This window comes from Micromesistius poutassou, assembly GCF_964030765.1.
Source record: "Micromesistius poutassou genome assembly, chromosome: 2".
Lineage (NCBI taxonomy): Eukaryota > Metazoa > Chordata > Actinopteri > Gadiformes > Gadidae > Micromesistius > Micromesistius poutassou.
The window spans coordinates 14,924,656-14,942,094 of NC_140272.1; the positions used below are offsets into that span (position 1 = coordinate 14,924,656).

The window sequence follows — 17,439 nt, forward strand, 5'->3', positions numbered from 1 at the left end:
ATGCCTCTTCAGCACAACCATCGCCTGTATCCCACGATGCCTCTTCAGCACAACCATCGCCTGTATCCCACGATGCCTCTTCAGCACAACCGTCGCCTGTATCCCACGATGCCTCTTCAGCACAACCATCGCCTGTATCCCACGATGCCTCTTCAGCACAACCATCGCCTGTATCCCACGATGCCTCTTCAGCACAACCGTCGCCTGTATCCCACGATGCCTCTTCAGCACAACCATCGCCTGTATCCCACGATGCACAACCACCTGCCACCACATCACAAGCCAGTGCTACCAGAATAATAGAAATACACCATGGTAATTGCCTGAACGAGTTGATTAAGGAGTTCATGGATCCTGCTGTGCTCACGCAACAATTCGTTTTTAGGAGAATTCTTCCAGACAACAGTGTGGAAAAGGGGATTGGTGAAGGGGTTGTCAGAGATGTTTACTGCGCCTTTTGGGAAGAATTCTATGATCGCTGTACTGTTGGAACAACAGTAAAAGTTCAGTTTATTAGGCACGACTTTAACCGCGAGACCTGGCAGGCCATTGGCAGAATTTTGCTGTCAGGTTTTTACACCTGTCAGTACTTGCCTATAAAATTAGCTCTTCCTCTGATGGAGGACTTCTTTCATGGATGTGTGTGCTGTGACATCCTGGATAGTTTCCTGAACTATGTCAGTTCTCAGGACAAGGTCATCCTCAAAGCAGCACTTGAGGATTTCTCAAAGGTGGATTACAATGACCTCATGGATGTGCTGGAGGCATACGAGTGCAGAAAGGCTGTCAACGCCCACACACTGCCACAGATCTTGGAGGAAATCGCCCATAAAGATCTCATTCAAAAACCAAGATACGTTATGGACTGCTGGAAAGAGGTGACAAAGGGAATGATCGGCATTGATGAGCTGCGGGCACACTATGAGGCAATCAAACCCACTCCCAGGAGAGTCCAAGGCCTCCTGGAATTTGAACAGGTAAAGCCGCAAAGCAGCAGGAGGTGGTAAACCACCTGAGACGGTACCTAAGAGAATCAGATGACGAACGTCTTGGAAAATTTCTGCGTTTTACTACAGGCAGCGATGTAATAATTTGTAGCAAAATCCAGGTTGTCTTTACAAAAATGTCAGACTTCTCCAGAAGACCCATTGGTCACACATGTGGATGTGTGTTGGAACTGTCAGATAGTTTTGACAACTTCCCAGAGTTTAGGTCAGAATTCAATAAAGTCTTAGACAGCAACATCTGGGTAATGGACATTGTTTAGTTTTCTGATGTTTGCAGAATGCTTGCCCTGTTGCATGCATTATTGCTCAGAGATGATTTTATAGGTCTTAGGAAACAGTTCTGTGTGAATATCGCAATACTTATGTATTTTTACAGCCAATTTTACAGGTGTACTTATAACATAGCTCAAGCTATGTTTAGTTCAATATATTTCAAGCAATGTTCAATGAACTCTAGTTAACGTCTGTGCATTTCAGCATGACTGTCTTGAATGGTTTTTGAATGCATTATTGCTCAGGGATGGTTTTATAGGTCTTTGGAAACAGTTCTGTTTGAATATCAAAATACTGAAGTATTCTCTACTATCTTAACGCACAGCCAATTTTACAGGTGTACTGCCTTGAATGGTTTTTGTAGGCATATGTATTGATTGCACATTGCACCATTATACTGTACTTGTGCTGTTTTCTGCAAAAATCATTTCCATTAAATGCTTTATAAATAGTTTACATAGTTGTCTTTATTAAAATGGTAATAGATACTGCGGTCTGCAGTCATGGGATCTTTGAAAAGTAAGAAAACAACATACAAGGGGTCTTTTTTGAAAAAGCAATTCAATGTGTCAAACAAAAATGTGACAATACACGTATTTCATAAAATGTACATAAACTTTCATGGCATTACAGTGCCATTTTGTGGATGATTCGAGGATGTGAGGAACTGCACTGCTATTTTGCCCTCAAAGGCAGGGAGTGCCATTTTCCCCTTAATGTACAAATCCCTAGTGTTAATTTTGTATTGTATCAGACTCTAGTTGCAGGAATGTGGAGAGCTACTTTGGGGTAATTATGGAATATGTACAAAGAATAAGGGATAGCATAAACACTACATTATACTAGTACACCCTTCTCCATGGAACTAAGATTTGTGTATGAATACAAAGTAGGAATACTTTCACCAAATACTTGAAACATACTTTATTTTCACAGCCCTACAGAATAGCCCACAGGCAATACTGTACTACTGTGCTCATTGAGCTGTACTGTACCGTATGAAAAACTGTAAATGTTCAAAATTCATTTAATGAGGGTTGAATTTGAAAAGTCAAACTCAAACAATGTCTCTGGCTCTTGAACAACAAACTTAAAGGTAGGTTTCCTTCAGTCCAACAATATCATTTTCACAGAACAAACAAAATCTTACTTTCAGTTCATTCAACAATACATATGATCTTCAGCCCAGTAACAGAGAAACTCAATCCACAGGTAAGTAAGTTTCAGTACAATTCCCAAGGCCAGAATCACAGGTACGTTTTCAGTGAATGCTCCACACAGCAGAGTCCAGTCAAGAACAAGAGTGCATGAAGCTGAGTGTATGTGTCTCCCCAAACTCCACCCTCATACTGAGAGTTTCTGCCTCTCAAAAAGCCCTCTAGCTCAGCTGTTTTCAAAGAAGGGGCCGGGGGCCACGACATGATAGGGGGGGCGGCAGCAGGTTGTCAGGAAAAGTATACAGTAGAACAAAATAAATCATTGAATAACTAATGTATACCAAAATGAAGAAAAACAAGCTAAATAATATTCCCATTAGTTAAGAACTGCATTATATTAATCTATTGCACCTAACATTACAACTATTATCGTTATTTTATACATCCCTGTTATACACCCCTGCCCTGGCTCATTGGCCTCTTGGGATGTCACACTACACAGTCATCTCTACTGTGTTAACCTATTAAAGTGTAGCAGATGGGGTATTGCCACAGTCTTGTAGGGATTAAACCTCTACGCTAACCTAGGGAGGACTGAGCAGGACAGGATCTGACTCCCCCTTGCCCAATGCCTAGTAGGATTAGTGCTGTCGTGTGGCAGCAGGTGGTTTCCTAGATAGATAGATAGATAGATAGATACTTTATTAATCCCCAAGGGGATATTCAAGGGACATTCCTATTTAGCAGTCACTTGCTAGAGTGAGCTTCAGGATCTGCAGATTGTCAGGGTGCCTGAAGGGTGTTTAACTGGTGTGTAAATGTGTACGACCCAACTAGTCACCACCCCAAGACTATCCCAACCCCAGCTAAACAGGTGAGGTGTCCCTTCCCGCAGGTTAGAAACAATACGAGTGGGCAGGTTAAGTGGAGGCTTGCTCAGTGGCAATTGCAATCAAAAGTCTCTCCAAGTACCACTGTGTGTGTGTGTGTGTGTGTGTGTGTGTGTGTGTGTGTGTGTACGAGTGGATGGGTAAAGTGGAGGCTTGCTCAGTGGCAATGGCAATCAAAAGTCTCTCCAAGTACACAGCAAGTGCTGATGCACCCAAACTGTGGGCACAGACGAGTAGGTGAAATCCTCAAAGATTATTTTGTATCTCCTCTCGTAACAGTGTGTACAGTTCAGCAGCTTCAAACGCATCTTTAGGAGTGTTCCATCCATTTTCTTGTACCAGCAATGTGGACAGATCGTAGACTGTTTCATCACAAGGCAATTGACCCTTGGGTGTGCACTCCTCCTTACAAAGGTCAACCTCCTCTTGATTAAATAACTTCAGTCTGTCCTCCCCACCAGAAATCTGCGGGGCTGTGTAAAGTAGGATTGGACGACCTCCAGACTGACCCCTGGATGTAGCTGGTCTGATTCTATGAGTATTCCATGTCTGCACAACTTCATCCAGCTCTTTCTGCAAGACAATGCAAATGAAATTAAAATGATATAATACACACATTTGGTTTCTGCACGGTTGAATGAATTAGGCTAAATTAAGTTTCGTTTCTGCGCAGTGCGAGTTTATAAGCAAACAATCTACGCCTGCAGTTTCAGCAGAGGGTTGTAGAAGTTTCAGCACATTGAGTGATCCCATAATTCCATGCGAGTTAATGGTAATGCAGTAATATTAGATTACACTGGCCTGAAGACTATTAATACATTTTTTTTTTATGTTTTCACATGTAATGGATCCTATAGTCGTGTGTTTTTTATTATGTACCTGTAACTAGCCTACTAAACTACTTCGTTTCCCCAGGTCCTTTGCAGAGAATTGAAGTCACCCTTAATGTGTATTGCATGTAGGCCTAACAGAAGTAATACATCCCCGAATAATGAGTTTTAGCATACCCACGATAGGACTCACTTAGCCATGTCACATCGGGGTTCGCACTTGCCTAATTGCGGTACACCATATTGTATGTTTCATTTTAAATGGCATTTTGATTAAATCGATTCTCACATTGGGTGATGATGCAAACAGTAGCATAGCCTACCTGAACTAGTTCGAGGAAGCAGAATTGCATTAGGCTCTTATCCAAGGCATCGCCGGAGAAGTGGCCAGCATCTTGCAATGATTTGAAGAGGTTCATCCAAAACTGCACGCTCTGTTTGCGAAGGATACCCCACCATGACTCAATGCGCTGGTTTGCAGTGCTGCGGCCATACAAGAAACTTTTGATGCCTGCAAATGCATCGGAGTGCTCTCTTCTAAGGAAGACTTGCATGCCCTCGACGTGGCCATTCTCAGTCCCCCTATCTGCTCGCAGCCGCTCCGGACAGCCCCCCACACGTTCGATGCACTTGGTGTAATATGAGGCAATGACTTTAGGGTCATTGTTGGTGGTATACGCCTCCATCCACAATACGTACCGACTGTAGCCATCAATGCATCCGTTAATGCAAATTCCAAATGGCTTCAACTTATCGTATGAATCCATGTGCCACAGTGCGTTAGGCCCCGGGGTTGTGTACTCACGCCGCCTCAGACGACGTGCCCGTCTAATTTCCACCCCACGAGGATCAAGTGCCCTGAGTATCAGCCTTATAGTCCTTTGAGACACCACAAACCCCCTCTGGATAGCTCGTAGGTGTAGCCAACGATACCCCTGCATCTGTCCATTCCCATGCAGTTCCTCCTGCACGAAGGCTATCACACCGGCATTAAGTTAGTTTAACATTCAACATTCATTTGACATTCAAAATATAAACCTATTATGTGCTTCAACCGTTTGGGTGAACGATGTCAAACCAACTGTGCAACATATAGATTAATATTCCTCATCTGCCACAAGGCTTATTTTTCAAATATATTTCTTCGGCTATTTTTTACAATTAAAATAAATAAATAAACGTATTATACTCCTTGACCTTTTGACCTCATGATGTCAAACCAACTGTATAAGACAGATATGACCATCCCTCATCTGCCACAAGGCTTATTTTTCAAATATATTTCTTCGGCTATTTTTTACAATTAAAATAAATAAATAAACGTATTATGCTCCTTGACCTTTTGACCTCATGATGTCAAACCAACTGTATAAGACAGATATGACCATCCCTCATCTGCCACAAGGCTTATTTTTCAAATATATTTCTTCGGCTATTTTTTACAATTAAAATAAATAAATAAACGTATTATGCTCCTTGACCTTTTGACCTCATGATGTCAAACCAACTGTATAACACAGATATGACCATCCCTCATCTGCCACAAGGCTTATTTTTCAAATATATTTCTTCGGCTATTTTTTACAATTAAAATAAATAAATAAACGTATTATACTCCTTGACCTTTTGACCTCATGATGTCAAACCAACTGTATAAGACAGATATGAACATCCCTCATCTGCCACAAGGCTTATTTTTCAAATATATTTCTTCGGCTATTTTTTACAATTAGAATAAATAAATAAACGTATTATGCTCCCTGAGCATTTGACCTCATGATGTCAAACCAACTGTATAACACAGATACAGACATCCATCATGTGCCACAAGGTTAAATATTCAAATATATTTCTTCGGCTATTTTTTACAATAAGGTTTTTACAATTTCACTTCTGCAGAGATTACTGTCAAGATGTTCCTATTGAGACTTTTTTTTCCTGACACAAGTTAAAAGTTGTGCGCAGTCTCCTGTAGTATTCGGCACTCACTCCTGTGACCACAGAATTTGCGAGTTTGCCCTGCGAATATTGTTTGCTGGCCTGAACTGTGTTTAATTTCTCCACAACAACTAACAGCCATTCCTTTGGTGGGCCAATGCAGACTGTAGATCACTTATAGATACATCAGAGCTGACACTTTTAGGGGACACTGTCACTGTCACAGTCTTCGGTGTCTTACTTTTCCACCATTTGCCTCTCTAAACTACAGCTGCCTGCAGCTATTTTTAGTCAGTAGCCTACTTGTCATCCTCCTCCCACAAATAGCTACTACAGGGGTGCAGTTCCTCCCCAAGGCCCAAGGGGTCACTGTAACAAGAATGTGTATGAAGAAAATTGGCTAATTTTTTCAACCAACTTTGCAACACACATGTGGTGAGTAGGCTATATTTTTAAATTTCCTTATTTCAAATGTTGTCTTCAAATGTTACTTTGTGTTCCACCCTAAACGTAATGACATGTGTACCATAATTAGATTGAGAATATCACTAGGAATACTTCACTGAATGGAGGTAGGGGTTAAAGATTATCTTTTTTTTAATTTAGCTGAAAATGAGGATGCTAGGCTATAAGGTCTGGGTATAGCTGGCTAGCTAGATATCCAAGTACCCTTGGGGGGGGGGGGGGGGGGGGGGGATAGCTATAACTGCTATTATATCATTCATGCTTAAATTGTGTTATGTGTTCTGTTGACTTTGACTTGGACCCAGAGTGATGTCAGAGTTAACAGGAGGATAAATTAACATACCAAATAATCTAATCCTTATTATTTGGTACTTTTGTTTTATTGTACTATCATTATTAAGCTATTTTCACTATTGACCACACAAATAAGTACAGTATAATAAGTATTACTATGATGAAGTGTTGCTCTTCACTCTTTATGTTTGTAACATTATTCCACATTTTTATTATACATATGTTTAGCAGTAACAGAGATGCCAAAAAAACGGAAAGGCAAGGGATCCTCCAGAGATGATCTCTGGTCAATAGGTGGAGGAGAGCAACTGATTGTGCAGCATTTTCTTTCATTGGATATTTTGAATCAAGACCAGTCATTCTGTTCAGATGTATGGTCAAACTTGTCCCTAAAGATTTTTGGACATGATAATGAAAAGAACAAGAAATGGCTCCATTGTGTATGGACATACAATCGGCGAAATATTAGGGAAAAGATAGAGGCACAGTCGAGTATTTCAAAAGGCCCAGAGTTACCTGCTGGTGGAAACAAATATTTTCCACTCAGTGACTCAGAACAAGAGAGGGTGACTACAGAAGAAGAGGTGAGAAGTGTTAAAAAGAGGCACAACAAAAAAGATATAGTGCTCCAGGACACAGATCAAGATTCTGCCCAAAGTCAGGGAGAAATTGTGAAAGGGCAAGACACCGAAGACTGTGACAGTCCAGTGTCCCCTAAAAGTGTCAGATGTGATGTTTCCACGAGTGATCCAGAGTCTGCAGTAAAAGAAGATGTGAGTGGTGTTAAAAAGAGGCACAACAAAAAAGATGTAGTGCTCCAGGACACAGATCAAGATTCTGCCCAAAGTCAAGGAGAAACTGTGAAAGGGCAAGACACCGAAGACTGTGACAGTCCAGTGTCCCCTAAAAGTGTCAGATGTGATGTTTCCACGAGTGATCCAGAGTCTGCAGTAAAAGAAGATGTGAGTGGTGTTACAAAGAGGCACAGCATTAAAAAATCTGTAGTGTTGCAGTATACTGATGATGATTCAGAAGAAAGTCAGTGGGAAATGGTGGAAGAGCACGGCACAGAAGACTCTGACAGTTTGTGTCCCCTAAAAGTCTCAGCTCTGATGTATCCATAAGTGATCCGGAATCCGCACTGGTGAAAAAGATAAAAGAAGACTTAGGTGGAGTTAAGAAGAAGCACAGCAAGAAAAAAGCTGTTGTGTTACAGTACACAGATGACGATTCTGAAGAAGGTCAGAGAGACATCGCAGAAGGGCAAAAGACAGAAGGCTCTGACAGTCCAGTGTCCCCTAAAAGTGACAGATCTGATCAGAGTGATGGAGGATTTAGAAAGGTGCCGTCCACAGCCAAGACATTCACAATTTCGATTACACAAAATCAGTGGAGCAACATATCACCAAACAGAAATGTCAACAAACTTAAGAAAACCTGGACAAATGTAATTTATAGTGCATTTAAAAAGAAAAACCCTGCCTGTGTCCTGCATTTTAATTACCATCACGTCCGTGTTCCTGGCAGCAGGAAGAGAAATGCATCATATTTGACTTGTCATGCCATTTGTAAATTCTCCACCTGTCAGGCAAGGTACAATATTATAATGAAAAACAAGCCCAGTCGGCATCAGCCCACCATAAAAATGGCCGTTAGTCGCTATGGATCAATAAAACATTTGAAAATGGAGACACAGTTCAGGCCAGCAACAAATATGCGCAGGGGCAAAATTGCGAAAGCTGTGGTAACAGGAGTGAGTACAGAATATTACAGGCGACTGCGAACCACTCCAGTTTCAGAACTTGTGTCAGGAAACCTGACCAAAAGTCTCAATAAGAACATATTGAGAGTAATCGCTGCAGAAGTGCAGAAAAGCAGAAAATTACATGACAATGTTCACCTAGAAATGCAGCTTATGCAAGATATAATAAAGGAATGTGACAGCAGCTATTATAGTATGCCAGGATATGTACATCATCTGCAGGTCAGCCCCTTGGGGATACATCTGTATACAGAGACAGGCCTAAGCATCTTGGTGCACCATCTGAGGAGGAAGGAGCCGGTTTCTTTGTATCTGGATGCCACTGGGGGAATTGTGTCGAAGCCTCCTGAAGACAAGCGAAGAGTCCTTTATTATGCAATGGCCCTTCCAGGACATGGCCAAGATGCCCCACCCCTCCCAGTCACAGAGATGATATCAAATGAGCACAGTGTGCCTCCTCTTACTTTCTGGCTGATGCAGTTCCTCTTGAAACTGTCCAAATATACATCTCTCAGGGTGCATAAAGTAGAGACAGATTATAGTTGGGCATTAATTCAGGCTGTACTGCTTGCATTCAACAAGGAGAGCATAGATGCATACCTGAAGAGAACATTTTCAATTATCAGGAGACAAGAAAAGTGGGCAGATATAAAACCGTGCACCGTGCTTCATCTGTGCTCTGCTCACATCATCAAAGCAGTAAATTCCAGCATTGGTAGGAAAACCAATGACAAGTCCCTGAGAGAGTTTGCAACATTCATTTTTGCAAGACTGCAGAACACAGTCGATTTTAAGACTGCATGTCATATCTTTCGACACTTCTGCAATGCTTTGCTGACAGAACATCTCACTGACAATGTCCAAAGCAGTGTCGACTTTCTCAGGGCACTTATTTCAAAGAGCAAGCCTCAAGACCATGATCAAATGGAGGCAGAGTCGCACAGGTGGGAGGATGCAGAAATCGGGAGGTCTGTGAAGACACTCGTTGGAAGCTCTCCTTACTCAAGAGAATTCAGAAGAATCCATGATGAGGTGAGATCAGCGTCAGAAGGAGAGCAGGGAAGTGGCCACGCGACAAATCCATACCATTGCCCCAAGATAATAAAGGTTCTTCTGGACAACTACATGGCCATTTATCCTCTTTGGAGTGGTGTCATGTTGGGAGACCTACAGAGGTATGCCACAGACAAAATGCACAGAGAAGCAGACATGGAGAACAGCCAAACTAGAGACACAAATTGCCATATTGAAAATTGGTTTGGGATTGTGAAACACAACATTCTCCACAAAAGAAGAAACCTCAGGCCATCAGAATTTATCAGAAAAATGTATGCTTCTCTTCAAGGAAGATACACTGAACATATCCTGAGACATGATCTTCCAGAGGACCTCCTTATCAGACCACTCTGTCCCAAAAAGAAGGTGGATTTGGCTGAAGAGAGATGGGCAAAGCGGGGTTCACGAAGACAAACTGACGAATCAAAATACTATTCTGCACCAAAAAAGGAACCAAAACCTAAAAATGGCAAAATGACATCACAAACAGGGACAGGAGTAAAGCAGAAGCAGGACAGCAAACAAAAAGGAAAAATGGCGTCACAAACAGGGACAGGAGCAAAGCAGAAACAGGACGACAGAGAAGAAGGAGAAATGGCACCAGACATAAAGACAACAGCAGAGGAAAACACAGAAAAAGAAGGAGAAATGGCGACACAAACAGGGACAGGAGCAAAGCCAAAACAGGACAGCAAACAAAAAGGAAAAATGGCGTCACAAACAGGGACAGGAGCAAAGCAGAGACCAGACAGCAAAGAAAAAGGGTCATCAGAAACAGAGCAGAAACAGGATGGCAGAGTAAAGTTGAGAGAAGAGGTATTTGTATACACAAAATAGGTGTGACAGTGGGTATTACTGTAATTGTGAACCATGCAAAATCATCCTAAATCATGTTCCTTATACTGTAGGTAAAGATGCTGTGGAAACAAAAAGAAACAGAACAAGTAGTGGCAGTTATTAAGTCATCAACCTATGCCTATGCTTTGAGGCATGTAGACTTGGTAACACTTCGACCACATCAACTTCTGAATGGTGAGGTAAGTAATCAAATTTAGACATAGAAGATACTCTAATTATCCAATTTCGTTCATAAATTACATACACATAAATGTACACAACACATTGAAGGACTCTGTTTGAACACAGTAATTTTCTTCTTGATTACTGAAATGTTTTACATGTTGATGTGAATATAAATAACTACATTTTTACACCCCTGCAGGCAATCGAATGCTACATTCGGGCTGTTCTTAATAAATTTGAAAAGTCTGGACGTCTGCTCCAGATGGACCACTATGTCACTGGTGTGATCCTTGAAGGCACAAGAGAACAAATGTCTCGACACCAAATGAGAAAGGTTAGTAAATTTTCATTTCTGTCAATATTAAGGTATCCCAGGCAGTAACTGTAGAATTATGGCATATATGTCACTTTGGAAGACTGGATTGAGCTGAATTTACCAGTATTCAAATGTCTGCCCTTGTTGTTGCACACAGGTGGACTTTGACTGTTTTGATGGTGCAGTGTCTTTTGTAAATATCAATGAGAGTCATTGGAGGTTTGTGGTGAGTAATAAGGCCGTAGTATGATGAACACCATATCATGTTGTTTTAAAGGGGTCATAGAACCAGAACCTTTTTTGAAGGGGAAGAATAAGTGGGGAACATAGATTCAATCTCTGATAAGTGTGTTTGACCCACAACATCATTTTTAATAAATAAACGTTGATCTGATATAGTTCTCCTTTCATTTATGACCATCAGTATCTTCATGCTCTGTCAGCCCAAGTGTTTGTCATTGACCCTGCTGCCGCAGATATTGACCATGACATCTCAGAAGACGCTGCAAAGAATTATCGGTAAGTATTTCTTCCTGTGATTTTCAAACAAACTCTGTAATTTGGATGAGAGCATTCACTCAAAATAACCAATATTTGCAGATTGTATTTCAAAATGCGCCAAAACATACGCGGCAAGCAGCACTGGAGCAGCATTAAGTGGACAGCAGGAACCATCAAGCACAATGAACAATTGGACAGCACAAGTTGTGGAGTGTTTGTGATGCAGGTAGTAGGAAGAGAGATAAGAGACAGCAGAGAGAGAGGTCGTGTTTCCCGAAGCTCCGCTAGACAGTGGCAAAAAGTACTTAATTCATCGTTCAGGTCTACTTTATTTTACTTTATTTCATGATCATAATACTTAAGAATATATAGTTTGTTTCCGTCAACCTCAATTGCTCGATTCAACAATACTTTTTGGCACTTTGACTACCGGATCAGACCGCAGCAAAAGCCTTGGACTTTCCTATCGCCAACATGCCTCTGTACTCGGATGTCTCAGGCACAGAGACTGGGAAATGCACAGACTGCACCAAACTGCAACAGACAGTGGCTTTATTTTAAACGAGGCTAGCAGCATTAGAAAAATGCAAAGGACTTCTCCAGGATACAGTGCCGATGGGTGAGTTTGCTGAGCTAGCTCAGACAAATCCACAACAGGATGATCAAAGCTATACTGTATCCTTCCCGAAGCTGGACAAGAGAGAGACAATTCCAACTGCCTCTCATTGGCACAGAGTCGGCGCTAAGCCCAAACAACATTCCAAAGTGAATCAACAAGTTCACTCAACGCCAAATGCTAAGCTTCCCAAAGCTAAAATCAGCCGGATTAGCCAATCGCTGAAGTTTACCATGCCGATGAAGAACCGGTTCCTGCCACTCCAGGAGTCCACGAACGCGCCTGCCACCCATGCACCCCTAAGCCCCAAGATGCGTCCAAACGGATGGTGTGGACAAAGACCGACCATGACCCTGTCGCCAGAGAGGCCAGCTGCGCATGCATCTGCCACCCGTGCACCCCTGAGCCCCAGGATGCGTCCGGACGGACGGTGGGGACAGAGACGGAACAAGAACCAGTCACCACGGAGTCGAGCTGTGCATGCGTCTGCGACCGCCACTTCAAGCCAACAAGGGCCCATCTCACAGAAAGCAGATGAACCAGACACTCTGATTGTAGGAGACTCAACCATAAAGGATATAACCGGTAAGAAGATCAAAACATGCTACTTCCCAGATGTGATGGTTAGTGATGTCAACCAGAAACTAGCCACAATTATACTGGAAAACCCCAAAATCTCACAGATTATTGTGCATGCGGGACTTAATGATATTCGAAAAGAACAGTCAGAACTTCTGAAGAGGGATTTCACTGAACTATTGGACACACTGGACAAATTACACGTTAGGTCATTCATCAGTGGACCCATACCAGCCGTTGACAGGGGAATAAACAGATTCAGTCGTCTACTTGCACTGAATACATGGCTTTCAAGAGTCTGCAATGAAAGAGGAAGGGGCTTTATTGACAATTTCAACTTGTTCTGGGGGCGCAAATATCTTTTCAGAGCAGATGGCCTACACCCAAACAGGTTAGGCTCAAAACTGTTAAGGGACAATCTTCTCTTCTCACTCTCCCACCATGAGAAGAAGCGAGACTACAGCCTCCCCCACACATCTACTGTCCCACTATCTGACACACAGATAGCAGACAGACCACAGACCTTGAAGAGAGACAACAGCCTGCCCGACACCATCGACACCATGCCTCCCCCCTTTGCTGATGCTGGCTTGGCGAGGAACGGCCACCCCCCTCCTCTGCACTCCCCCAGCGACGATGACCTCCAGCACTCACCCATCGATGATGACCTCCAGCTGTCCCCCATTGATGATGACCACCAGCCTCATCTCTCCCATAGCCACAACGACAACTCCAGTTCCACTGTCTCCTCCCTTTATGATTTTCCAGATGAATTTAAGAAACTGAGAAATGTTGGCATCAAACTTGCATCTGCGTCAATGATACCATCCCCATGTCATGACCACAGTCTGATAACAGCCAAGCGGAGGGCGCCCCAGCCCCCCCCTCCCTGTACTGATAGTAGTCCTGATTATTACTGAGACAAAAAAGGGTTCAGCCGTAGACACAGCACAAAGGAAGTTTTTCATAATCTGTTGAACCCAAGGTTGCCTACATCAAAACATGGCAACTTTTGCATTCCTGCTGTAATCACTAAGAGAGTAAACAAAGGGAAACTTAGATGCACTGCAAACCTCTCAAATCTCATACCTATTCCCTCCAAACCAAAATCAACCTTAAAGCCTATCAATAACACCATCAGGATGGGTCTACTTAATGTTAGGTCTCTTAATAACAAATCTTTTTTAGTTAATGATTTTATTACCACTGCTCAACTGGATTTTATGTTTTTAACTGAAACATGGCTAGAACAAAATAACAGTGCAACCGTTCTGATAGAGACAGCTCCTCCCAACTATAACTTTTTTGATGTATGTAGATCTGGAAAAAGAGGTGGAGGGGTTGCTGCTATATTTAAAGACCGGGTAAACCAAATTCAGTATTTTTCTTCTTATCATATTAATTAGGCCTTAAATGTGTCCCTCAAAACATGTAAAAAATATTTTTCCCATTCATCATTTCCTTGAGGAGCTAGGCCTCAGAGAATGTTCTGTGTGCAGGTTTAAAATGGGCGGGTCTACATCGATGACCGCGTTACGTAAAGCGGTCATACTCACATAAACCCGCCCCCTGCTGTCCATTTTCAGCTTTGAGATTGGGAGGGGCTGGACCTCTCCGGTGATGGGCGTGGTTTCCTGGCCTGCAGCGCACACGCCCCCACCGTCCTGAGCCTGGGGTTACTGCTCATTTTTCATCAACTTTGAAGCATAATTTTATATACTTCGCGATTTTTTTAGTCCTTCAAATTTGGCAGGGTGGTTAATAATATATTTTCCTGTGGTATTATAAACTCAAAACCCATAATTATTCTTGGTTTACCCGGTCTTTAAAAATGTATTTCAGGGGAAACAGATGCTATTTGGTGATTTTCCATCATTCGAATACCTTTGTGCTGTATTGAAATGTTCCCCCAGAGTTCTCCTATTAATTATTTACAGGCCACCCACATACGCTGCAAATTTCTTCGATGACTTTACAGAATTATTGTCTAGCATCTCCACAGACTTTGACTGTCTAGTTATAACTGGTGACTTCAATTTTCATACTGATGATTTTAATGATAAGTGTGCAAAAAAACTTTTTACCATTTTACCATCAATGTCTCCACTTTAAACAAAAATGCTGGACTACCATATTCAGGCAAAAGTAACGTGGCAATGACATGCTTTAATGTCACAGACTCTAAAACTCTTGTGGAAACTGTGACACAACTGAAGCCATCCACCTGTTGCCTTGATACTTTACCTACCAACCACTTTAAGAATGTTTTTGACTGCCTAGCAATAGACATATTGCAAATAGTTAACAACTCTCTCCAATCAGGCACTTTCCCAAAAGGCTTAAAAACTGCAGTTATCAAACCCCTTTTAAAAAAGCGGAGCCTAGATGCCTCTGTTATTAACAACTACAGACCAATCAAAAATCTACATCAAATCTACCCTTCATAAGTAAAATCATTGAGAAAATTGTCCTCCAGCAACTTAGTGACTTCCTGGCATCAACTGGTTGCTATGACACCTTCCAATCCGGATTTCGACCCCTTCACAGCACTGAGACCGCCCTTATTAAAGTTGTAAACGACATCCGTCTTAACACAGACTGGCAAAATCTCAATACTAATGCTACTAGACCTCAGTGCTGCATTCGACACTGTAGACCATACAATACTTTTGGACAGATTAGAAAACTGGGTGGGGCTTTCAGGCACAGTTTTAAATTGGTTTAGGTCCTACCTACAAAATAGGAACTACTTTGTTTCCATTGGCGACTTTGTTTCAGAATCAACAAACGTGACATGTGGAGTCCCACAAGGTTCGATCTTAGGACCCTCTCTATTCAACATCTACATGCTCCCACTAGGGCAAATCATGCAAAATAACAATATTGACCATCACTGCTATGCTGATGACACGCAAATCTATGTATCTCTATCACCAAATGACTATCAGCCCATAGATCTGTTGTGCCAGTGCATTGAGCAAGTCAAAGACTGGATGTGCCAAAATTTCCTTCAACTAAATGAGGACAAAACCGAGATAATTGTATTTGGTGCTAAAACCGAAAGGCTTAAAGTTACCCAACACCTTCACTCTCTGTCCTTGAAAACCTCAATCAAAGCCAGAAATCTAGGGGTTATTATGGATTCAGATTTACATTTCGACAGTCACATCAAATCAGTTACAAAATCGGCATATTATCACCTTAAAAACGTAGCAAAACTTAGAGGGCTCATGTCTACCGAAGACTTACAAACACTTGTACATGCCTTTATCACTAGCAAGCTTGATTACTGCAATGGTCTCCTTACAGGTCTCCCAAAAAAAACTCTAAGGCAACTACAGCTTGTTCAGAATGCTGCTGCTAGAGTTCTAACAAAGACCAAAAAATGTGAACATATTACACCAATTCTCAAATCATTACATTGGCTCCCTGTATGTCAGAGAATTGATTTTAAAATCATGTTGCTAACCTACAAATCCCTACATGGTTTAGGGCCAAAATATTTAACTGATATGCTTCCACTACATAAGTCTTCTAGACCACTAAGATCCTCTGAGACCAATCTGTTAATTATCCCCAGAGTCAACACGAAACATGGGGAAGCAGGATTTAGTTACTATGCAACAAATAGCTGGAATAAACTCCCTGAGGATTTAAGACTTGCCCCAACTCTGACAGCTTTTAAAACAAGACTGAAGACTTTTATGTTTGCTTTAGCTTTCTGCTAAATCTTAAATCTACAATGTTTCTATTTTTATTTTTATTTTATTAGTAACTTTGCCTTTCTAAAATGCATTTTTATTAAATCTGCCTTTCTAAAATGTTGTTTTTTAACTTTGCCTTTACTTTCTATCTATTTTACTTTTTACTTATCTATTATTTTATTTTATTGTATGACAATGTTTATATGTGAAGCACTTTGAGTCTGCCTTGTGTATGAAAAGTGCTATATAAATAAAGTTGCCTTGCCTTGCCTTGCCTTGCCTAGGCTACCACACAAAAATCACTACAGTTATCTCATGTTTGATTTGATTTTTATTAAGATACCCATTAGCTCCTACACCTGGTCATTTGACCTTAAAAGAATTATGTAATACTCTTGTACCAAATGTTTTGTCAATGTGCATCAAGGCGTATTTCTGGATGTCTTTAGATGGCAAAAATGGTTGCGGAAACGTTTCCACAAATTCCTGCATCAATGGTCATAAAACCCACAAAGAGGAGCATAAGAAAGCTACGGACTGAAATGGCAGAGACAATGCTTTCTGCCTCAGGTAATTTTTGTAATTCTGTATATTTACTATGCACACAAACCAACAAAGCTTGTCCAATTAAGTTCACTTGTGTCCTTTGCTATTGTAGAACCAAGAGATGAATACTGCTCAATATGTGGACTCAAAGAAATCCCCAAAACTGCAACGACTGAAGCAGTTGTTATTGACTGGGTAACTACTATTGTTGTCTTTAGTGCAACATCAGGTCACATTATATCAGATGTTACACAGACTGAAATGTGGATTGCACCTTTCAAAAGAAACTCCATAAATGTAACAGATGTTCAATTGTTTTATTTCCAGACCCAATGTGACACATGCAAGCGGTGGTTTCACGATGTCTGCATTACTTCGAGTACAAGAAACTCCCCAGATGCTGACCTGCCATGGTACTGCTTCCTATGTTAAGACACAAGGTAAAAGTTACGTGAAATAGCCTAATGAAAATAAAATGTGTG

The 17,439-nt window shown here is 41.5% G+C and overlaps 1 protein-coding gene across 1 annotated transcript; it reads left to right on the forward strand.

Annotated features, from left to right (window-relative positions):
• Positions 1-10,586: 10,586 nt before the first annotated feature.
• Positions 10,587-17,389, forward strand: LOC311338987 (uncharacterized protein; the record flags this gene model as incomplete). Its single annotated transcript, XM_084464343.1, has 8 exons — positions 10,587-10,709; positions 10,895-11,029; positions 11,169-11,237; positions 11,436-11,530; positions 11,612-11,738; positions 16,861-16,981; positions 17,070-17,152; positions 17,285-17,389. The coding sequence occupies 8 exons, from the start codon at positions 10,587-10,589 to the stop codon at positions 17,387-17,389; spliced, it is 858 nt and encodes a 285-aa protein (XP_084320469.1).
• Positions 17,390-17,439: the final 50 nt, after the last annotated feature.